Source organism: Somniosus microcephalus, chromosome 10, assembly GCF_052327205.1.
Source record: "Somniosus microcephalus isolate GS21.2 chromosome 10, FLI_Smic_1.0, whole genome shotgun sequence".
Taxonomy (NCBI): domain Eukaryota; kingdom Metazoa; phylum Chordata; class Chondrichthyes; order Squaliformes; family Somniosidae; genus Somniosus; species Somniosus microcephalus.
Window position 1 is genome coordinate 193,000,376 of NC_140996.1, and position 23,913 is coordinate 193,024,288.

General features: G+C 48.6%; 2 protein-coding genes across 5 annotated transcripts in view; one reads left to right on the forward strand and one right to left on the reverse strand.

Moving 5' to 3' along the window:
- Positions 1-16,803, reverse strand: part of alg5 (ALG5 dolichyl-phosphate beta-glucosyltransferase) — a 49,348-nt gene extending 32,545 nt beyond the window's left edge. Inside the window, exons 1-2 of one of the 2 annotated variants that reach the window (XM_085999377.1) lie at positions 16,517-16,739; positions 594-768 (exon numbers count right to left, since the gene is read on the reverse strand). In XM_085999377.1, the coding sequence (XP_085855503.1) occupies positions 594-768; positions 16,517-16,582 (241 nt within the window). In that variant the 5' untranslated portion in view covers positions 16,583-16,739. Of the gene's footprint in view, positions 1-593; positions 769-8,514; positions 10,890-16,516 lie in introns of those variants that run through there. The other variant, XM_085999376.1, reaches the window with a different exon arrangement.
- A 4,904-nt stretch (positions 16,804-21,707) lies between these two features.
- exosc8 (exosome component 8) overlaps positions 21,708-23,913 on the forward strand; it is a 32,624-nt gene continuing 30,418 nt past the window's right edge. Inside the window, exon 1 of one of the 3 annotated variants that reach the window (XM_085999393.1) lies at positions 21,708-21,938. In XM_085999393.1, coding sequence (XP_085855519.1) covers positions 21,922-21,938 — 17 coding nt within the window. In that variant the 5' untranslated portion in view covers positions 21,708-21,921. Of the gene's footprint in view, positions 21,939-22,768; positions 22,931-23,913 lie in introns of those variants that run through there. The other 2 variants (XM_085999394.1, XM_085999392.1) reach the window with 2 other exon arrangements.

Consider the following 23,913-nt stretch of genomic DNA (forward strand, 5'->3'; position numbering starts at 1 on the left):
CAGGACCTCCCAAAGCACTTTACTGCCAATGGTGTACTTTTGAAGTGTAATCACTGTTGTAATGTAGGAAATGTGGCAGCCAATTTGCACACAGCAAGCTCTCACAAACAGCAATGAAATAAATAACCAGATAATGTGTTTTAGTGGTATTGGTGGAGGGATAAATATTGGTCAGGACACCAGGAAAACTCCCCTGCTTTTTGTCAAAATAGTGTATGGGATCTTTTACATCCACCCGAGAGGACAGACGGGGCCTCAGTTTAACGTCTCATCGAAAGACGGCACCGCCAACAGTGCAGCACTCCCTCAGTACTGCACTGGAGTGTCAGTGCTCATGTCTCTGGAGTGGGACTTGAACCCACGATCTTGGACTTCAGAGGCAAGAATGCTACCACTGTGCCATGGCTGACACCAAATTATTCTATCTTCAGGACTTTACGCAGTGCTAAAGACAGGAAGCTTACATCTGTCGAAAGCTGGACTAGTGTATCAGAATCTATGCCGAGAGAAATCCTACTTAAATTCAACATAGTCGTGGTCTTGCCAAGAATCACTGCATTTGAAAAACTATTTTTTTTGTCAATAAAACTTACATCTTTTTTCTTCATTATAAGACGGGACAATAACAGACAGTTCTTTAGCGGGAGGGTCGTGGATACTGGGGAACAATTCCTTCCCGGCAGAATTTAGGCTCAAGAAGAATTTTTCTTTCTCTCCACGAGCGAGGTTTGGCATCTTTATGGCAGTCACATGTGCAATAAACACCAGCTGTAAAAAAAAAGACAAGAAAACTGTTCAGGTGTGGCACATTATAGAGATGGGGTCCTTATTTATTATTTACTCCTCAAATCAATATGGTTCTTAAGTATTGAAAATCAGGTGTGACAGATTTATTAAGCAGTCAACCACACCCAATAATGGTTTGTTGCGGTTCAAACTTATTACAGTTCTAGGCCCAGTATCTTAGGCCTGTATGAATCCAAATCCTCATTACAGACAGTTTAACATTTTTCTTACTCCTTCTATGTGATGATGTCACATTATCAAAAATCAGATCAATTCTGGTAAGCTAATAGTCATTTTAGGTTAATTTGGGATGGGGAAAAGGGCTTAGAAAATTTGTAATGGCGATTCTCAGTACTTTTGGAGACTTCACATTTCATTTCAGCATCGAAAAGAGAGAAAATTAGAGCCGATAAAACCAGGGTAAATTTGGAGAAAAATCAGTTTATATTTTGAACATCACTAAACCTCAAGAAAACTATGAAAAGACTATCAAGGCACAGTTAAACTAAATTATGACAATTATTTAAACAATCCAACATGGCCTCAAAAAAAGTTCCAAAAGTAATGTTTCCAAGAACACAAAATACTGTCAGTTATTTTTAGCAGTAAAATACTGTACATTTATAGTATTTATGGATGAACTATGCACTACAAAATATGGCTGTTAAATATGAGTCAAATTGCACCATTATCACCATCGTATCATGAAGCGTAAATATTGTTGAATTCTGCTGATAGTTGATGCAAATACGTAATTTTGCGGTACGTGCTGAGTGGTATATTGTGACCATTGAATGCAGCGTATCCATTTTGTTTTTAACGTGGCTATAATCATTAAGCAAGGCTTTTCTATGCACACTGACATTACAATGCACGCACACACACACCTGATGTTTTGCAGGAAAAAAAATATGAAATTTCATAAAGGTTTTTTACTCAAATTTGGGAAGAAATTAGTTTTTAACCAATTCACCACTCAAAGAAAATCCAGGAATTTAGCGGTGGAAATTGGTAAAAAACAATGTAATTTATATAGTGCCTTTCACGTCGTCAGGATGTCTCAAAGTGCTCCACAGCCAATTCATTACTTTTGAAGACTAGACACTGTTGCTATGTAGGGCAATGTGGCAACAAATTCGCACACTGAGAGCACTGAGCTAAATGACCAGTTAATCTGCTTTTGGGGGATAAATGTTGGCCAAGTCACAGAGAACTCCCCTGCTCTTTTTTTTTTTGAATAGTGCCATAAACCCAGCACGGGTGCGATGGGCCAAATGACCTGTGTTGTATGATTCTTAAAAACAGTTTGATGGTAAATCACTGAAGTAAGGCAGTGTAAATAGATTTGAGCCTGTGAGATGCATTGCTGAAGGGAATGTGGTGAGGGCAGGCTATCAAAAACTGGTGAGATTGGTAGCTTCATTATTTTTACCTGTTCCTAAAAATTGTTTTTCTTATTATATATATAAGCTGCTGTATGGACTCTTGCAGTTTTGCATATATATTTACTTCCAATAAGTTGTCTAAAATTACGATAACATTTCTAATTTAATATTCTAGAAAAGATCATTCCATTAAAAAGGTCACGGTTGCTGTTGGGGGTACTTTCCAGGTAGTAATAAGAACATAAGAAATAGTAGTCTCAGTTCTTTGAACAGCCAGGCCACTATTTTGGTGACAGAAGTAGCCAAATTTGTTTATAGTACACAGGATCTAGAAATTTATTACTGGTGTTTTAGGATCATATTTCTCCAATTCTGTTCATTTTTCATTCAGAGCAAATATGTTCCCACAAATAAAAGGGGTGGAGCTCCCAAATCTAGAGCCCCCTGGACATCAAGGGGTATACAGGGTAGGATAAGGCACAAAAGGGAAGCTTATGTCAGATACAGAGAGCGAAATACTGTAGAATGCCTAGAGGAGTATCGAAAGTACTGGGGTGAAATTAAAAAGGAAATTAGGACAGCAAAGAGAGGGCATGAAAAAATATTGGCAAGTAAAATCAAGGAAAACCCAAAGATGTTTTATAAATACATAAAGAGCAAGAGGACAACTAAAGAAAGAGTAGGGCCTATTTTTGTGTTGAGGTGGAAACCGTGGGTATGGTTCTTAATGAAAACTTTGCGTCTGCCTTCACAAAAGAGAGGGACGATGCAGACATTGTAGTTAAGGAGGAGGAGTGTGAAATATTAGATGAGATAAACATAGTGAGAGAGGAAATATTATGGGGTTTAGCATCTTTGAAAGTAGATAAATCACTAGGCCCGGATGAAATGTATCCCAGGCTCTTAAGAGAAGCAGGGGGGAAAGAGCGGAGGCTCTGACTATCATTTTCCAATCCTCTCTGGCTACAGGCGTGGCGCCAGAGTTCTGCGAACGTTGTACCGTTGTTTAAAAAGAGAGAAAGGGATAGACCGAGTAATTACAGGCCAGTCAGCCTAACTTCAGTGGTGGGCAAATTATTGGAAAAAATTCTGAGGGACAGTATAAATCGTCATTTAGAAAGTCATGGATTAATCAAGGACAGCCAGCATGGATTTGTTAAGGCAAGGTTGTGTCTGACTAATTTGATTGAATTTTTTTTTGAGGAGCTAACAAGGAGGATCGATGAGGGTAGCGCATTTGATGCAGTCTACATGAATTTTAGCAAGGCTTTTGACATGGTCCCACATGGCAACTGGTCAGAAAAGTAAAAGCCCATGGGATCTAAGGGAAAGTGGCAAGTTGTATCCAAAATTGGCTTGGTGGCAGGAAGCAAAGGGTAATGGTCGACAGGTGTTTTTGTGACTGGAAGGCTGTTTCCAGTGGGGTTCCGCAGGGCTCAGTACTAGACCCCTTGCTTTTTGTGGTATAGATCAATGATTTAGACTTCAATATAGGGGCATGATTAAGAAGTTTGCAGATGAAACAAAAATTGGCCATGTGGTTGATAGTGAGGAAGAAAGCTGTAGACTGCAGGAAGATATCAATGGACTGCTCAGGTGGGCAGAAAAGTGGCAAATGGAATTCAATCTGGAGAAGTGTGAGGATGCTTCCATCCAGACAGGGTGACTTTTCTACTTTGAGTGCTACCAACCTTTTAAATATCTATCTTTTATCTATTTTTATCCTATCCAATTGCTCTACCTTCTCCTTTGCTATAATTGTGGTAAACCACTGTCGTTCACGGTGTTCACTATTGTTGTTGCTGTCGTTCACTCTTGTTTCACTGTTATACCTGACTATGCCTCAGCTGACTCCGCCCTTGGCTACCTGGTATAAGGACGGCTGCACGGCAGCTCTCTGCCATTCGGTCGTCCACTAGAGGCATAGTCCTGATCTGTTTGTAGTTGCATTCAGTAGTTAATAAAAGCCTGTTGTTCTGAACTCTACTCAGCCTTTTATTAGAATCGATAGCGCATCAATTTTATTAACTACTGACAAAAAAAATAAATAAATAACAATGCTGCAGATACTTAAGATCAAGTGCCTGGAACTCGACCCGCAAGAACCGGACTCGCCTGCTAAGTTCTCACACTGGTTGAACTGTTTGGAGTCTTTTCTGGCTGCATCCGGCGAGACCGTCGCCACCGACAAGCTCAGGGTGCTGAATTCGAAAGTAAACCACCGAGCTTTTGCCCTTATCCGGGGCGCTACAAGCTACCAGGGGGCTATCGACATTTTAAAGGAACAATATGCACGCCCGGTCAACTATGTTTACGCAAGACATCTCCTGGGGTCCCGCAAACAACAGCCCGGGGAACCCACAGAAGCATACATACGGGCGCTGAAGGAACTCGGCCGAGCCTGCGAATGCAAGCAAGTATCAGCCACGAAACATACGGAGGAGCTCACCCGGGACGCCCTCGTTGCGGGCCTCAGGTCCACTCACACACGGCAGCGACTGCTGGAAAGTAGCGAGCTCGACCTGAAGAAGGCGATTTCACTCACCCTTTCGTTGGACGTAGCCCATCGGAACATGGAGGCCTACTCCCCGGACCACGTGGCCGCCTCGTGGATGTCGCGGCCGCCGCCATCTTGGGACGTGGTGCCGCCCCGGGCCCCGGCCCCAACTGCTGCAGCGATGTTCCGCCCGAGCCAGAAATGTTATTTCTGTGGCCAAACCAAACACCCCAGGGCGCGCTGCCCGGCGAAAAACGCTGTCTGCTCTGCCTGCGGTAAGAAGGGACACTACGCTGGCGTCTGCAGAAGTCAGAAGACCCCTACCTTCAGCAGCGCCGCTTGCGATTCGTGGGAGCGGCCATCTTGCCTTCCTCCAGCCTCGTGGGGATCGGGATTGTCATGGGCGCCGCCATTTTGTCCTTCTTCTCCGACGCCGCCATTTTGCCAACGGGCCCCCGACTCACCCACCGTCTCACCGGGGTTTTACAGCGACGCTCCCAACTCCACAGCGGCCTCCATTACGCTGGATCAATCCAGACCCCATCAGCTAGCCAGGTCCACGATGGACATCCAGGTAAATGGCCGCGCCACAACTTACCTTTTTGATTCCGGGAGCACGGAGAGCTTCATACACCCTGATACGGTACGGCATTATTCCCCCTCGGTCCTGCCAGCGCGCCATAGGATCTCCATGGCCTCAAAATCTCACTCAGCAGACGTCGGCGGCTACTGCGTAGTGACCCTTTCGGTGAGGGGCTCCGTTTATAAAAATGTAAAGCTCTTCGTCCTGCCACATCTCTGCGCTGCCGTTCTGCTGGGGTTGGACTTTCATTGTCACTTTAAGAGTGTCACCTTGACATACGGTGGACCTTTTCCCCCACTCACCGTCTGCAACCAGTTTTTAAATTGCCCACCGCGCCCCACCTGTAGTCTCTCCACCCTCAAAATCACACCCCCCCCCCCGTTCGCTAACCTCACCCGCGACTGCAAGCCTATCGCCACAAAGAGCAGGCGATACAGCATCGGGGACAGATCCTTTATAAGATCTGAGGTGACGCGGCTCCTGAAGGAGGGGATTATTGAGGGTAGTACCAGCCCCTGGCGAGCTCAGGTGGTAGTCGTTAAGACCGGCAACAAGCAGCGCCTGGTCATCGACTACAGCCAGACAATCAACAAGTACACCCAGTTGGACGCATACCCTCTCCCCCGCATAGCCGACATGGTTAATAAGAAAGCGCAATATCGCATTTTCTCGACCATTGACCTCAAGGCAGCATGCCACCAAATCCCTATCCGACCTGAGGACCGCCAGTACACAGTTTTCGAGGCAAACGGCCATCTTTTTCACTTCCTCAGGGTTCCTTTTGGCGTCACCAACGGTGTCTCTGTCTTCCAGAGGGAGATGGACCGGATGGTCGACGAGAATGCGTTACAGGCCACGTTTCCCTACCTGGACAACGTGACCATCTGCGGCCATGACCTGCAGGACCATGACGCCAACCTTGATAAGTTCCTTCGCACGGCCCAACTCCTAAACCTCACGTACAACAAGGAAAAGTGCATATTCCGCACAACCCGCCTCGCTATCCTTGGCTGCGTGGTGGAACACGGGGTCATCAGTCCTGACCCTGACCGGATGCGCCCCCTGACCCACTGTCTCAAGGCCCTCAAAAGGTGCCTGGGCTTCTTTTCCTATTACGCCCAGTGGGTCCCTCATTATGCGGACAAAGCCCGTCCACTTATCAAGTCCACTTCCTTTCCCCTGACGGCGGAGGCCCGCTCAGCCTTTCACCGTATAAAAGATGACGTTGCCAAGGCCACCATGCACTCGGTGGACGAGTCCATCCCCTTCCAGGTGGAGAGCGATGCATCCGACTTTGCCCTGGCCGCTACCCTTAACCAGGCGGGAAGACCCGTGGCCTTCTTTTCACGAACCCTCCAGGGCTCCGAACTCAGACACTCCTCTGTGGAAAAGGAGGCCCAGGCCATTGTGGAGGCGGTGCGCAACTGGCGGCACTACCTGGCTGGAAAACGATTTACCCTGCTTACTGACCAGCGTTCAGTTGCTTTTATGTTCAATAATAAGCAGAGGGGCAAAATCTAAAATGACAAGATTTTGAGGTGGAGAATTGAACTTTCCACCTACAATTACGACATCTTGTACCGGCCCGGGAAACTCAACGAACCCTCAGATGCTCTATCGCGAGGCACATGCGCCAACGCGCAGATCGATAGACTACGGGGCCTCCACAACGACCTCTGCCACCCGGGGGTCACCAGGTTCTTCCACTTCATCAAGGCCCGCAACCTGCCTTACTCCATCGAGGAGGTCAGGACCATGACCAGGAGCTGCCCAGTCTGTGCAGAGTGCAAGCCGCGCTTCTATATGCCTGACAGAGCAAACCTGATCAAGGCCACCCGCCCCTTTGAGCGCCTGAGTGTCGACTTTAAAGGGCCCCTCCCCTCCTCTGACCGTAATGTGTACTTCAACATAGTTGATGAGTACTCCCGTTTCCCTTTCGCCATCCCCTGCCTGGACATGACCACCGCTACGGTCATTAAATGCCTGCACAACTTCTTTGCTTTGTTCGGTTTTCCCAGCTATATTCATAGCAACCGGGGCTCGTCCTTCATGAGCGACGAACTCCGTCAGTACCTGCTCATGAGAGGTATTGCCTCAAGCCGGACCACCAGCTACAACCCCCGGGGGAACGGACAGGTTGAAAGAGAGAACGCGCCGGTCTGGAAGGCGGCCCTCCTAGCCTTAAAATCTAGGGGCCTTCCGACCTCCCGTTGGCAGGATGTCCTACCTGATGCGCTCCACTCCATCCGGTCACTGCTGTGTACTGCCACCAACGCCACCCCCCATGAGCGAATGTTCGTTTTTCCCCGGAGGTCCACATCCGGTACCTCACTACCACACTGGCTGACGTCCCCAGGGCCCGTCCTGCTAAGGAAGCATGTAAGGTCCCACAAAACGGCTCCCCTGGTAGAGAAGGTTCACCTCCTCCATGCCAACCCCCAGTACGCCTACGTGGCATACTCGGACGGGCGGGAGGATACAGTCTCCATTAGAGATCTGGCACCCTCGGGGTCCACTGACCCGTCACCATTGCCCTCCACCACGACCCCCTTCGACACGGCCCAAAATTCAGTAGACCCAATTCTCACCCCTGTCCATTCCACCCCAGTAGACGGCATGCCGCGACCCCAGGACCCGCCGGAGTCCACTCGCCCACCCAACACCAAAGGGGACGATACGCCGGTGCTCGATCCCGTTCAAGACGCGTCGTTGGAAGCTGTACCATCTCAACCGTCGCCACGAAGATCTCGACGGCAAACGAGGCCGCCCGACAGACTCACCTACTCGAACTTTTGATACACTTCACCCCGCCGGACTTAATTTTAAACGAGGGGTGAATGTGGTAAACCACTGTCGTTCACGGTGTTCACTATTGTTGTTGTTGTCGTTCACTCTTGTTTCACTGTTATACCTGACTATGCCTCAGCTGACTCCGCCCTTGGTTACCTGATATAAGGACGGCTGCACGGCAGCTCTCTGCCATTCGGTCGTCCACTAGAGGCATAGTCCTGATCTGTTTGTAGTTGCATTCAGTAGTTAATAAAAGCCTGTTGTTCTGAACTCTACTCAGCCTTTTATTAGAATCGATAGCGCATCAATAATATTGGCAGCATCCTCTTCTTTAGTGAAGACAGGTGCAAAGTACTTATTTAGGGCCTCAGCCATGCCAGCTGCCTCCATAAGATTTCCTTTTGGGTCCCTAATCGGCCCCACCCTGTTAAGTCTGTGTGTTATAGTGAGAATTATTACACAGACCACAAGAGTAAAATTTAACAGGTCTTTACTAGTCGAAGGTCAGGGCGGAACTGCCCAATAAATCATTACACAGCACTTATATACCGGTGTGGTCACCACCGGTATTACAGTATACAGCAGCCAAGATAAAGTAGTGCAACTCTTAAAATAGTTCTCTTAAAGGTGGAACGGTTACATACACCACAATCCTCCCTTTTTAGCTTAACAGTATATATTCCCCATTAAACATAACATACTAACATATATACACAACTTCATGTAAAAACAGTTCACAGATTCAGTCTCTGAGGAGGTCTCCTGACTCGGTCCGGATAACGCCTCGGTGGTGTAGTAGTTTTCGGTGGTGTAGTAGGTTCTCGTTGCTGAGGTGACTCATCTAATAGTCCTTCACTGGACTTAACAGCTTGAACTTTCGTAACTTCAGAACCAGCATTGCTGACTTCTAAAGGCTCGAGTACCTTGGGAAGTTTTTCTACTTCCAGACTGATTTGGCTCAGTTCGGAGGGACCACGTGCATGACCTGGTAGGGGTGATAATGGTTCAGATGAGTCATCATCTTCTGCTTCTTCTCTATTGTCTTCTATTTCCTCCATCACTTCAGCTTTTGCCTCTGCCACCAATTCCCTGAGTGGCTTATTACTGCTGACACTGCTCACAAAAGGGTGCTCTTCTTAGCTTTCAACTGATCGATGAATTTGACATATTCCCTTTCTTGCTCAGCTTTGATTCGTTTGGCCTCATCGCGCAGACGGTTTGTGTGTTCCTGATCCATTTTCTCAATCAGCTGCTTCTGCTGTCTTCCCAGATTCTCCAACTTTGTGTCAAAGAACTTTTTCTTTGCATTCATCTCTTGCTCAAAACGGCGAATCATTTGTTCTAATTGCTGTTGTAGTTTGAAATTGAGTTGAGTTCGAGCCCGGTGTTCCTCAGAAATGTGCATGTCTGTAGACTGGACAGACTCAGAATTCTCTGTCAAACTATGCTGTTGTTGTTCAGTGGAATTCTGTTCTGATACTTTGTTCTCTTCTGAAGCATTTATGCACTCCTTCGTTTTTCCATCATTAGTCTGCAAGTCCATTTTAGACTTGTCTTTTGCACATGGGCTGGTCTTACCATCATCAGTTCCAGAGTCTGAGCTGATTGTCTTCACCGAGTTCTCACCGAGTTCTCACTCTCTGCTTTGTCACTGTCACTGCTGCATATGCCCTCATCCCATATTCTGGACAATCGGGAGTGCCAGTCCATATTTATTTTCCTGATCCACTCCCGTCCCAGAAGTGGTGGACCTCCCTCAGGTAGTACATATATGTCCATTCCTTGGTGTTCTTTGCCCTTGTGTACCACCTTGACTTTTATCTTTCCGATGGGGTATACTCTTTGCCCCGTGTATGTCTGCAATACTATCTCCGTATCCCGTAGGGGAATGTGTGAATAACCTTTTGTAATCTTGCTTATTCATGGCCGTCAACGCTGATCCGGTGTCCAATTCCATCTTCACTTGGACTCCTGCTATCTGCAGTGTGACCCAGATAGTTTGTCGGTCAGCTTCCTTACTCACATTGTGAATTCTCAAACTACCCAGTTCCTTGCTGTTGGAGTCTGAATCCGAATTCTGTTCATCCGAACTCTTCTCAGCCACCTTATGTACCTTTCTGCACTTTTCCTGCGGTGACTTTTTGTTGCTGGTCTTCTTTCCTGACCGGCATACTTTAGCTATGTGACCAAGCTTGCCACATTTTCTACATTCCTGGTTTTTAAACCAGCATTGGTTCTGATCGTGTGTTGTCTTTCCACAACGATAACATTTCGTTGTACCCAAAGCCATTTTATCTACGCTGAGTACCGCTGCCTTCAGCTGCATTTCCGCAGTGCCTCTCGCTGCGGCTTCGTGCGATGCTGCAATAGTGACAGCCTTATCAAGTGTAAGATCATTCTCTTCAAGCAGCCGCTTTTGTGTTCCTTCTTTCGACAATCCACACACGAATTTGTCTCTCAGTGCCTCTGTCAGGCTTTCCCCAAACTGACAGTATTTCGCTAGCTTACGCAGTTCAATTAAATACTCCGCGTTGCTTTCCTCTTTCAGTTGCGTTCTCGCATAAAATTTAAATCGTTCCGCTAACATCAGCGGTGTGGGGTTCAAATGATTTTTCAGGACAGCAACAATTTTAGCGAAAGTCTGATCCGCCGGTTTAGCTGGTGATAGAAGATGCTTCAATAGCCCGTATGTCTTCGCACCCATTGAGTTTAGTAAGGTTAGTGCTTTATCTTCATCTGATATTTTATTTGCCTTACAATATATCTCTATGCGTTCTACATACGTGGCCCAATCTTCAACATCGGGATCGAAATCGTTGATGTTACCACGCTTAGGCATCCTCGCAATCTTCTTGAGAAACAAAAAAGAAATTTTTAAAAATTTTTTCAAAATGGCGGTTTCCCGCGCTTGTCTTCTTCCCCCGCCTACGAAAATGGCGGCTTCCCGCGTTTGCCTTTCTCCCCCGCTGGCTGTAATGGCGATTGCCGTATTGCTGCGTTCGCCCTCCCCAGCGGTTTTCAAATCGTGCCTCCCAGCCCCTCTTGCAGTCCGGTCCTTTCCCCCCCGGCTGCGGCTGAGTTCTCCGCGTTTTTTTTTTAATTTTCTCCCGCGCCTTACGCTGTCCCGGTCGCTGCGCCTTGCGGCCTCGGTAGCTGCCCGGCCTTTTTCACCGGTCGCGGTCGAGCTCTCTCTCGACGCTGTTGCGTCTCCCAGCCCGCTTGCAGCCGGCTGCGTTTGCATTCACTGCGGCTCCCGTGCCTTACGCTGCCCCAGTCTCAGCGCCTCCGGCCCCGACTTCTGTCCGGCTCTTTTCCCCGGCCGTGGTCGAGTTCTCCGCCCTTATATCCTCCGTTTTTCCCTCCCCTACTTCACAGCCAACGTGGCCGACTTGCTGCTCGTCGCTGATCAGCTTACCCACCACCGTGATAGAAGGGATGATCACTGCCTGTTGCTGATGGAAGGCTTCGTGTCAGAATTCTTCCTTTGCTCTGCAGACCCGAGTCTTTTCTCAGCAGAATGATGAGGGCGGATGCCTCTTCTTGACGCCCGTTAAACTGCCTTGGATGTATCTCTGCGGCAGGGTAAGATCGTACTCGTCGCCACTGTTAAGTCTGTGTGTTATAGTGAGAATTATTACACAGACCACAAGAGTAAAATTTAACAGGTCTTTACTAGTCGAAGGTCAGGGCGGAACTGCCCAATAAATCATTACACAGCACTTATATACCGGTGTGGTCACCACCGGTATTACAGTATACAGCAGCCAAGATAAAGTAGTGCAACTCTTAAAATAGTTCTCTTAAAGGTGGAACGGTTCTCTTAAAGGTGGAACGGTTACATACACCACACACCCTTCCTTTGATTACCCTTTTACTATTTATATGTTTATAGTGTCAGCTGTGGCTCAGTGTGTAGCACACTCGCCTCTGAGTCAGAGGCTCGGGACTTGAGCACATAAAGCTAGGCTGACACTCCAGTGCGGTGCTGAGGGAGTGCTGCACTGTCGGAGGTGCCGTCTTTTGGATGAGACGTTAAACCGAGGGCCCGTCTGCTCTCTCGGGTGGACGTAAAAGATCCCATGGCACTATTTCGAAGAGGAGCAGGGGAGTTATCCTGACCAATACTTATCCCTCAACCAACATAACAAAAACAGATTATCTGGTCATTATCACATTGCTGTTTGTGGGACCTTGCTGTACGCAGATTGGCTGCTGCGTTTCCCACATTACAACAGTGACTCCACTTCAAAAAGTACTTCATTGGCTGTAAAGCGCTTTGAGACATCCGGTGGTCGTGAAAGGCAGGATACAAATGCAAGCCTTTCTTTCTTTCTTTAAAAGACTTTTGAGTTTCCTTTTATAATACCTGCTAATCTATTATCATATACACTTTCTTTGCCCCTCTTATTTCCTTTTTCAGTTCTGTGAAGAGTAGGTCAAGTCTGACTAATCTGGCTGATTTTTTTTTTTTTTTTTTGAGGAGGTCACTAGCATGGTGGATGAGGGAGTGTCTATGGATGTTGTCGATATGGACTTTCTGAAAGCAGGTGAGAAGGTTCTACATAAGAGATTAGCAAAACTAAAAGTGCACAAAATTGGAGGTAATCTTGTGACATGGGTTGGTAATTAGGATAGAGAGAGTGGGATTAAAGGGTATGTACTCAGATTGGTAGGATGTGACAAGTGGTGTTCTCCAGGGATCTGTTCTGGGGCCTCAACATTTCACCATGTTTATTAATGACCTGGATGAAAGAAGAGAGTTTGGTATATCCAAGTTTGCAGATGACACTAAATCAGTCGGGACATCAGCAGTATGTAGTGCTACAGGAGCAGGAAGTTGCAAAGGGACATAGACAGATTAAGTGAGTGGGCAAAAACTACAGCACATGGAGTTTAATGTGTGCTAGTGTGAAGTCATCCACCTTGGACCCAAGAAAGATAAATCGGGAGTATTTTCTAACTGGTGAGAAATTAGGAACTGTATTTGGGAGTAAAGTACACAAATCATTAAAAGTTAGTAGACAGGTACAAAAAGCAATCAAAGGCTAATGGAATGTGGACCTTTATCTCAAGAGGGTTGGATTACAAAGCGAGGAAGTTATGCTTCAGTCATATAAAGCTTTGGTCAGACCCCATCGGGAGCACTGCGGTCAGTTTTGGGCATTGCACCTCAGGAAGGACATATTGGCCTTTGAGGGGGTGCAGCGCAGATTCACCAGAATGAACACGGGCCTTAGAGGATTAAATCATGCATAAACCTGGCTTGTATTCCCTTGAGTATAGAAGATGGAGGGGGATTCGATAGGGTAGATACAGAGAAACTATTTCCTCTATGGGGAATCGAGAATGAGGGGACATCATCTTAAAATTAGAGCTAGGCCAGATAGGACGGAATTCAGGAAGCACTTTTCACACAAAGGGTATTAGGAAGGCATTCTCTTCCCCAAAAGGCTGTGGATGCTGGGACAATAGGTGCTTTCAAGTCTGAGAGAGATAGATTTTTGTTGGGGTATCAAGAGAAATGGAGCTAAGGCAGGTAAATGAATGACTGAGCAGACTCAAAGGGCTGAATGGCCTACTACTGTTCCTATGTACCTAAATGGAGAGGCAGAGGGGTTTAAGAGAAGGAATTCCAGAGTGTGAGATTTAGGCAGCTGAAGGCACGGTTACTAAAAGTGGAATTAAAGGAGGGGTAATGCACAAGGGGCTGTAGACAGAGGAAAGGGGGGAGTTTTTTTTGGGGGGGAGGGGTGGGGGATATGCAGAACTAGAGGAGATTACAGAGATAGGTAGGAGCGTGGCCACAAGGAATTTAAGTACAAGGATAAGAATTTGAAATTGAAAGCGTTGGGGCCTGGGAGCCAATATAGGCCAGCAAGGGTCACGTGAGCAGGACTTGGTACAGGATATGACATAGGTTGCAGAATTTTGACTGAGCTGAAGTTTATGACGGATGGGAGGCCAGACAGCAGAGCACTGGAGCTGTTGAATCTGGAGACAACAAAGGCGTGGATAAGGTTTTCAGTAGCAGATGGGCTGAGGTTGGGGCAAAGTTTGGCGACGATATTGAGGCAATATTTGTGAAGGAGAATATGGGGTTGGAAGCTCAGCTTGAGGTTGAAGAGACCACTCAGGTTGTGAAGTCTTATTCAGTGGTGGGGAAATGCAGTCAGTGGCAAGGGTTTGTAACATGAACTTAAAATGATGGCTTCAATCTTCTCAGACTTGAGCACAAAAACCTAGGCTGACATCCATGGCTGTACTGAGGGAGTGCTGCACTGTCAGAGGTGCTGTTAAACAGTCTGCTCTCAGGTGGACGTAAAAGATCCCATGGCACTATTTCGAAGAGGAGCAGGGGTGTTATCCCCAGTGTCCTGGCCAATATTTATCCCTCAATCAACATCACTAAAACAGATCATCTGGTCATTATCACACTGTTTGTGGGAGCTTGCTGTGTGCAAATTGGCTCCCGTGTTTCCTACATTACAATAGCGCCTACACTTCCAAAAAACAGTACTTCATTGGCTGTAAAGTGGTCATGAAAAGCGCTACATTTCTTAAAGTCTTTTTAAAATTTATTTCTCTAACTTGTTCTTTTTCTCTAACTGGCTCCTAGCATGTGTGGTGTCACCGAGAGATTGGATGGCTGTCCATGCACCGTTTCCCCAGACACTGCCTCCTTCAATGGCCCGTATTTTCCAATCGCAGGCCATCCGCGTGCGGAGGCCTGCAATCTGGAAAAATCTGCGCCCTTACCCGAGGGCTCCCAGGACGCACAAGCTTCCGTTCCTGGGCCTCTCAACGTCAATTACAAGAGAAATGCAGGGAACAGCACCAACCGCTGTACATGGCCTTCTTTGATCTCACAAAGGCCTTCGATACGGTCAACCGTGAGGGATTATGGAGAGTCCTGCTCAAATTCAGCTGCCTTCAAAAGTTGGTCGCCATCCTCCGCCTGCTTCACGACGACATGCAAGCCGTGATTCTGATCAATGGTTCCACCACAGACCCAATTCACGTACGAACCGGGGTCAAGCAAGGCTGTGTCATTGCACCAACGCTCTAATCGATCTTCCTTGCTGCAATGCTCCATCTCACCCTCAGTAAGCTCCCCACTGGAGTGGAGCTAATTTACAGAACAAACGGGAATCTGTTCAACCTTTGTCGCCTCCAGTCCAGATCCAAGGTCATCCCATCCTCAGTCGTCGAATTACAGTATGCAGATGACGCTTGCGTCTGTGCTCATTCGGAGTTCGAACTCCAAACCATTGTCAACACCTTCACCAAAGCGTATGAGAGCATGGGCCTTACACTAAACATCCGTAAGACAAAGGTCCTCTACCAGCCTGCCCCCGCCACACAGTACTACCCCCCCGATTATCAAAATCCATGACAAGGCCTTGGACACCGTGGACCACTTTCCATACCTCAGGAGCCTACTGTCAACAAGGGCAAACTTCGATGACGAAGTCCAACACTGCCTTCAGTGTGCCAGTGCAGCCTTCGGTCACCTGAGGAAGAGAGTGTTTGAAGACCAGGACCTCAAACCCAGCACTAAGCTCATGGTCTACAGAGCAGCAGTGATACCCGCCCTGCTGTATGCCTCAGAGACATGGACCATGTATAGCAGGCACCTCAAAGCACTGGCGAGATACCACCAACGCTGCCGCCGCAAGATCCTGCAAATCCATTGGCAGGATAGGCGCAGCAACGTCAGTGTTCTCGCTCAGGCCAACATCCCCAGCATCGAAGCTCTGACCACGCTCGATCAGCTCCGATGGACGGGTCACATCGTCCACATGCCCGATACGAGACTCCCAAAACAAGCGCTCTACTCGGAGCTCCGACACGGCAAGAGAGCCCCAGGTGGGCAGAAGAAACACTTCAAGGATACCCTCAAAGCCTCCTTGAAAAAGTGCAACATCCCCGCCGACACCTGGGAATCCCTGGCCCAAGACCGCACAAAGTGAAGAAGGCGGCACCGAACACCTCGAGTCTCTTCGCCGGGAGCAAGTGGAAGCCAAGCGCAGGCAGCGGAAGGAGCACACGTCAACCCAAGCACCCCACCCATCCCCTTCAACCACCGTCTGCCCCACCTGTGACAGAGACTGTAGGTCCCGCATTGGACTCATCAGTCACCTGCAAACTCATTTTTAATGTGGAAGCAAGTCATCCTCGGTTCCGAGGGACTGCCTAAGAAGAGAGGAGTGTCAACTTAGATTTTTGTCTCGGGGTGGGACTTGAATCTTCTGACTCAGAGGTGAGAGTGGTACCCACTGAACCAGTGGCTGACACTATGGCTATTGAACCCCATTCAAACAGAGTCATGAATTCGGTCGGTCAAGAGGTGGTCACCTGGACGATAAGAGCTGACATTCCCCCCCAGGGATTGGGGAAACAAAAAAAAGTTTGCAGAAGTGGAAGTGGCCGTCAGTTTGCAAGACTTGAAGCAAAAGGGCAAGAGACACAACTCACCAGAACCAGGGCTGCGAGGGCGAGAGCCGCCAGGATCTGCAGCACTTTGAGTAGCTCGAGCTCCATGCTCCGGCCCGCCGGACCCGGGACATTCGGCACCGTGGCAACCGCACCAGCCTATGGGAGCGGCACAGCGAGGCGGAAACGTACCGGGACCAGGGCCCGAGCCGGGACAAGAGCGTCCGCGTCCGAGCCTGCAGCGTTGGTCCACTGCAGCGCGCCGCCCTGGTGCTCGGGAGCCGTCATTGCAGCGCCGCCCTGGTGCTCGGGATCCGTCACTGCAGCGCCGCCCTGGTGCTCGGGAGCCGTCACTGCAGCGCCGCCCTAGTGCTCGGGAGCCGTCACTTGCAGCGCCGCCCCATGCACAGCAACCGACACTGCAACCGACACTGCTGCAATCTTTGTAATTTTTTTCTTACCCAACAGTTCCACAAGTTATATCGACCTTGTGAGCATTTGATATATTGAAGTACAAAAGCAATATACTGCGGATGCTAGAAATCTGAAATAAAAACAGAAAATGCTGGAAATACTCTGCAGGTCAGGCAGCATCTGTGGAGAAAGAGTTGACACAATCTTTTGTTGCTTAACTTGTCCCATTACATCGCCTTTTGCCTTGCACCATCATCCCTTTTGTCTCTCAATCTCTCCTGCCTTCCATCCTATCACAGACCTTCCCTTTTGTTCTTTACTCCCCTCCCCCTAGAGTATTTCCAGCATTTTCTGTTTCTTTTTTTTATGTTTTTTATTCGTTTATGGGATGTGGGCATCGCTGCCAGCATTTATTGCCCATCCCTAATTGCCCTTGAGAAGGTGGTGGTGAACCGTGTTCTTGAACTGCTGCAGTCTATGTGGTGAAGGTACTCCCACAGTGCTGTTAGGTAGGGAGTTCCACGATTTTGACCCAGCAACAATGAAGGAACGACGATATATTTCCAAGTCGGGATGGTGTGTGACTTGGAGGGGAACTTGGAGGTGGTGGTGATCCCATGCGCCTGCTGCCCTTGTCCTTCTAGGTGGAAGAGGTCGCGGGTTTGGGAGGTGCTGCCGAAGAAGCCTTGGTGAGTTGCTGCAGTGCAACTTGTAGATGGTACACACTGCAGCCACGGTGGGCCGGTGGTGGAGAGAGTGAATGTTTAAGGTGGTGGATGGGGTGCCAATCAAGTGGGCTGCTTTGTCCTGGATGATGTCGAGCTTCTTGAGTGTTGTTGGTGCTGCACTCATCCAGGCAAGTGGAGAGTATTCCGTCACACTCCTTATTTGTGCCTTGTAGATGATGGAAAGGCTTTGAGGAGTCAGGAGGTGAGACACTCGCCGCAGAATACCTAGCCTCTGACCTGCTCTTGTTGCCACAATATTTATGTAGCTGGTCCAGTTAAGTTTCTGGTCAATGGTGACCCCCAGGATGTTGATGGTGGGGGATTCGGCGATGGTAACATAGAAACATAGAAGCTAGGAGCAGGAGTAGGCCATTCGGCCCTTCAAGCCTGCTCCGCCATTCAATGAGACCATGGCTGATCATCCAAATTCAGTACTCGGTCCCTGCCTTCTCCCCATATCCCTTGATCCCTTTAGCCTTAAGAAATATATTCAACTCTTTCTTGAATATATTTAATGAACTGGCCTCCACCGCCCTCTGTGGCAGAGAATTCCACAGGTTTGCCACTCTCTGGGTGAAGAAATTCCTCCTCATTTCAGTCCTAAATGGCTTACCCCTTATCCTTAGACTATGACCCCTGGTTCTGGACTCCCCGGCCATCAGAAACATCTTTCCTGCACCTAGTCTGTCCAGGCCTGACAGAATTTTATAGGTTTTGATGAGATCCCCTCTCAATCTTCTAAACTCCAGTGAGTATAAGCCCAATCGACACAATCTCTCCTCATACGTCATTCCTGCCATCCCAGGTATCAGCCTGGTGAATCTTCGCTGCACTCCTTCCATGGCAAGAACGTCCTTCCTCAGGTAAGGGGACCAAAACTGCACACAATACACAAGGTGCGGTCTCACCAAGGCCCTGTACAACTGTAGCAAGACATCCTTGTTCCTGTACTCGAGCCCTCTTGCTATGAAGGCCAACATACCATTTGCCTTCTTAACCGCCTGCTGCACCTGTATGCTTACCTTCAGCGACTGGTGCACAAGAACACCCAGGTCTCTTTGCACTTCCCCTTCTCCCAATCTATTGCCATTCAAATAATAATCTGCCTTCCTGTTTTTGCCACCAAAGTGGATAACCTCACATTTATCCACATTATAGTGCATTTGCCATGTTTCTGCCCAATCACCCAACCTGTCCAAATCGTACTGGAGTTTCACGACATCCTCCTCACAGCATACCCTCCCACCCAGCTTTGTGTCGTCTGCAAATTTGGAGATATTACATCCAATTCCCTCGTCCAAATCATTAATATATATTGTGAACAGCTGGGGTCCTAGGACCGATCCTTGCGGTACCCCACTAGTCACTGCCTGCCACTCGGAAAACGACCCATTTATTCCAACTCTTTGCTTTCTGTCCGCCAACCAGTTCTCTATCCAAGTCAATACCTTGCCCCCAATCCCATGTGCCTTAATTTTGCACGCTAATCTCTTATGTGGGACCTTATCGAAAGCCTTCTGAAAGTCCAAATACACCACATCCACTGGTTCTCCCTTATCTATTTTACCGGTTACATCCTCAAAAAATTCCAGTAGATTAGTCAAGCATGATTTACCTTTTGTAAATCCATGTTGACTTTGTCCGATCCTGTCACTGCTTTCCAAGTGCTCTGCTATGACATCTTTTACAATGAACTCTAGCATTTTCCCCACTACCGATGTCAGGCTTACTGGTCTATAATTCCCCGCTTTTTCTCTACCACCTTTTTTGAATAGTGGGGTAACATTAGCTACCCTCCAATCCATGGGTACTGTTCCAGAGTCTATCGAGTTCTGGAAGATGACCAGCAATGCAGCTACTATTTCTAGGGCCACTTCCTTAAGTACCCTGGGACGTAGATTATCAAGCCCTGGGGATTTATCGGCCTTCAGTCCCATCAATTTTCCTAACACAATTTCCCTACAAATACTGATTTCTTTCAGTTCCTCTCTTTCATCAGGCCCTATGTTCCCCGGCATGTCTGGGAGGTTATTTGTGTCCTTTACCAACATCACTAGGTTATGATGCAATGGGCGATATCTATTGTAAAACTGTTAAATTTTACACACCTTTATTTAAAAAAGCACAACAACAACTTGGTTTTATACAATGCCTTTAACATAGTAAAACATCCCAAGGGGCTTCACAGGAGCGTTATAAAACAAAATTTGACACCGAGCCACATAAGGAGATATTAGGGCAGATGAGGTAGATTTTAAAGAGCGTCTTAAAAGGATGAGAGATAGAGAGGTTTAAGGAGAGAATTCTAGAGCTTAGGCAATTGAAGGTACAGCCACCAATGGTGGAGCAATTGAAATTAGGGATGCGCAAGAGGCCAGAATTGAAGGAGCGCAGATATCCCGGAGGTTGTGGGGCTGGAAGAGATTACAGAGAGAGGGAGGGATGAGGCCATGGATAGATTTAAAAACAAGGATGAGAATTTTAAAATCAATGCATTGCTTTACAGGGAGCAAAAAAGCTTGCAAGAAACAAAGCAGTGTTTAATTAAATTAATCACATTAAATGTGCAGCATTTAAGTGTGTAAAGAAGCTGCGGAGGCCACTGCAGTCTGAAGAAGCTGAGCACTAAGGTTTGCTGTGTCTGAACTTAGAGTCCATCCCTCGGCCCGAGTGAGTGAGTCTGAATACAGAGTCCCTCACTCGGCCCGAGTGACTATGAATACAGAGTCCCTCCCTCGGCTCGAGTGAGTGAGTCCGAATACAGAGTCCCTCCCTCGGCTCGAGTGAGTGAGTCCGAATACAGAGTCCCTCCCTCGGCCCGAGTGAGTGAGTCCGAATACAGAGTCCATCCCTCGGCCCGAGTGAGTGAGTCCAAATACAGAGTCCCTCCCTCGGCCCGAGTGAGTGAGTCTGAATACAGAGTCCCTCCCTCGGCCCGAGTGAGTCTGAATACAGAGTCCCTCCCTCGGCCCGAGTGAGTGAGTCTGAATACAGAGTCCCTCCCTCGGCCTGAGTGAGTGAGTCTGAATACAGAGTCCCTCCCTCCGCCCGAGTGAGTGAGTCCGAATACAGAGTCCCTCCCTCGGCCCGAGTGAGTGAGTCCGAATACAGAGTCCCTCCCTCGGCCTGAGTGAGTGAGTCCGAATACAGAGTCCCTCCCTCCGCCCGAGTGAGTGAGTCCGAATACAGAGTCCCTCCCTCGGCCGGAGTGAGTGAGTCCGAATACAGAGTCCCTCCCTCGGCCCGAGTGAGTGAGTCCGAATACAGAGTCCCTCCCTCGGCCCGAGTGAGTGAGTCCGAATACAGAGTCCCTCCCTCGGCCCGAGTGAGTGAGTCTGAATACAGAGTCCCTGCCTCGGCCCGAGTGAGTCTGAATACAGAGTCCCTCCCTCGGCCCGAGTGAGTCTGAATACAGAGTCCCTCCCTCGGCCCGAGTGAGTCGGAATACAGAGTCCCTCCCTCGGCCCGAGTGAGTCCGAATACAGAGTCCCTCCCTCGGCCCGAGTGAGTGAGTCCGAATACAGAGTCCCTCCCTCGGCCCGAGTGAGTGAGTCCGAATACAGAGTCCCTCCCTCGGCCCGAGTGAGAGAGTCCGAATACAGAGTCCCTCCCTCGGCCCGAGTGAGTGAGTCCGAATACAGAGTCCCTCCCTCGGCCCGAGTGAGTGAGTCCGAATACAGAGTCCCTCCCTCGGCCCGAGTGAGTGAGTCCGAATACAGAGTCCCTCCCTCGGCCCGAGTGAGTGAGTCCGAATACAGAGTCCCTCCCTCGGCCCGAGTGAGTGAGTCCGAATGCAGAGTCCCTGCCTCGGCCCGAGTGAGTGAGTCCGAATACAGAGTCCCTGCCTCGGCCCGAGTGAGTGAGTCCGAATACAGAGTCCCTCCCTCGGCCCGAGTGAGTGAGTCCGAATACAGAGTCCCTCCCTCGGCCCGAGTGAGTGAGTCCGAATACAGAGTCCCTCCCTCGGCCCGAGTGAGTGAGTTTGAATACAGAGTCCCTCCCTCGGCCCGAGTGAGTGAGTCTGAATACAGAGTCCCTCCCTCGGCCCGAGTGAGTGAGTCCGAATACAGAGTCCCTCCCTCGGCCCGAGTGAGCCTGCAGCCCCGAACATGGCCGCCATTTCACTTCAGCACATTCAATAGGGCAACAAATAAAAGAAACACCGCCAGAGGAAAAAACACGGGATAGCCCGGAGCAGAAATATTTGCAATTTAATGAGAGCTGCGGCTGTTTCAGCGGGTCCGAGTTGCTCGGTGTTGAATCTGTGCAGAGCGAGCGCCAGGTTCACGTGGTGCTGGGCGGAGGATGGCGGCTGGATTCAAGTGAGTGTGTGAGAGAGAGAAAGACGATGGGTTAGAGCGGATCTGGCAGGCTGGGGATTGGGACCTGGGAACTGGGAGGCTGGGGATTGGGACCTGGGAGCTTGGAGGCTGGGGATTGGGAACTGGGACCACGGAGATTGGGAGCTGGGGATTGGGGACTGGGACCACGGAGGCTGGGGATTGGGACCTGGGACCACGGAGGCTGGGGATTTGGACCTGGGACCACGGAGGCTGGGGATTGGGAACTGGGAGCTTGGAGGCTGTGGATTGGGACTGGGACCACGGAGGCTGGGGATTGGGAGCTTGGAGGCTGGGGATTGGGAACTGGGACCACGGAGGCTGGGGATTGGGAACTGGGACCACGGAGGCTGGGGATTGGGAACTGGGACCACGGAGGCTGGGGATTGGGAACTGGGACCACGGAGGCTGGGGATTGGGAACTGGGACCACGGAGGCTGGGGATTGGGAACTGGGACCACGGAGGCTGGGGATTGGGAACTGGGACCACGGAGGCTGGGGATTGGGAACTGGGACCACGGAGGCTGGGGATTGGGACCTGGGACCACGGAGGCTGGGGATTGGGACCTGGGACCACGGAGGCTGGGGATTGGGACCTGACGGCTGGGAGCTGGGCATTGGAGAGCTGGGGACAGGGAGCAACTGTCCTGGTTTAAGAGTGCAGGTTCTCACTGTTTAGCTTCATTTGTTCAACACTAAATGTTTTAAGTGGGGTTGCGGTAAAGTTCAGTTCACTGACACAAAAGCGCGGCTCCTAACATTTCCCCAGTTTTGACGGTTCTGTTTAAAGTTTTAAACTGGAACAGGAGCTGCAGCTTTTCACAAGAAAGAGAATGATTGAAATTTAGAGCTTGATTTGGTCTATGCCCTGTGATGTGAATGTGGCTTGTAGCCCAGACTTATCTTGGTCTGTGCCCTGTGATGTGAATGTGCCTTACAACTCATTTGATGAAACAAACTGCACCTAACTCCAGGTTAGATAGCAGCACTGTAGCAGGAAACTTCCTATCTGTTTTCAACATGTTTTATCCTTGTAACTTTGTATTTCAGTTTTTAACCTAAGAGCTGCTAAGGTTGCCTGTTCACTTTATGAAATCTGTTGTAAAGATATTCAACCTTTTGGAGCCGAGGCCAGTTTCAATCCTGTCTGCATTGTATGCAGCTGCTTCTGCCCACTACCCTTCACTGTGTGGCACTGATCAGAGTCATTGCCTTGGAAGTGTGATTACATGGTACTGAAACCAGTGCCACTGTAAAAGTGTAATGAATGATAATTGGTAGACTTTGTTTTTAAAAAGGTATTTTTCAGGGCCTTCATCTTTTGTGTAGATAAACAGCATCTTGTATTTATATAGTGCTCGTGTGCAAGACGTTTTGATGGTTTACAATTAGGAGGAAAGGGAAATGGTAGGCACTGAGCATAGGGAGAGAGGAGGACACACCTCTGTCATAACGATCAATAGAGGATACATGTTGAGGATCTGCAGGGCACAGTATTTATTCAGTAGATGGACCTGTATTATAATGGAGCATGTTGGATAAATAGTATGTCTTAATAATCCCATCCCCATTTTTAAAACCGGTACATTGTAAACCAGCAATTGCAAATAACTTTAGAGCTTTAGTGTAGTTCAGAAAATAGGAGGAATAATGAGGTGGATTAAAGTGATTTGGGGCAGTGGCACCATAGATGGTGTTTTGTCTTTTCAAAGAACCAAAGATATTCTGTTGTGTAAGGATCATTTAACTGCTTAGTTTAGTTCTCCTGTTCAATAGTGGAAGTGTGATTTGCTAAGGTCACATTTTGTTTAGTGCTGTACTGTATGGGTGAAAGAGAAATAGCATAGCCAAGGTGTAGGGTGTTTTTGCGTGCCCCATGTTTCTGTGACTCTCCCTTGAGTTGACCCGTGCCACAAAAGCTCCCCGGTTTGGGTTGTTTCCCTTGGACGGCAGGAGC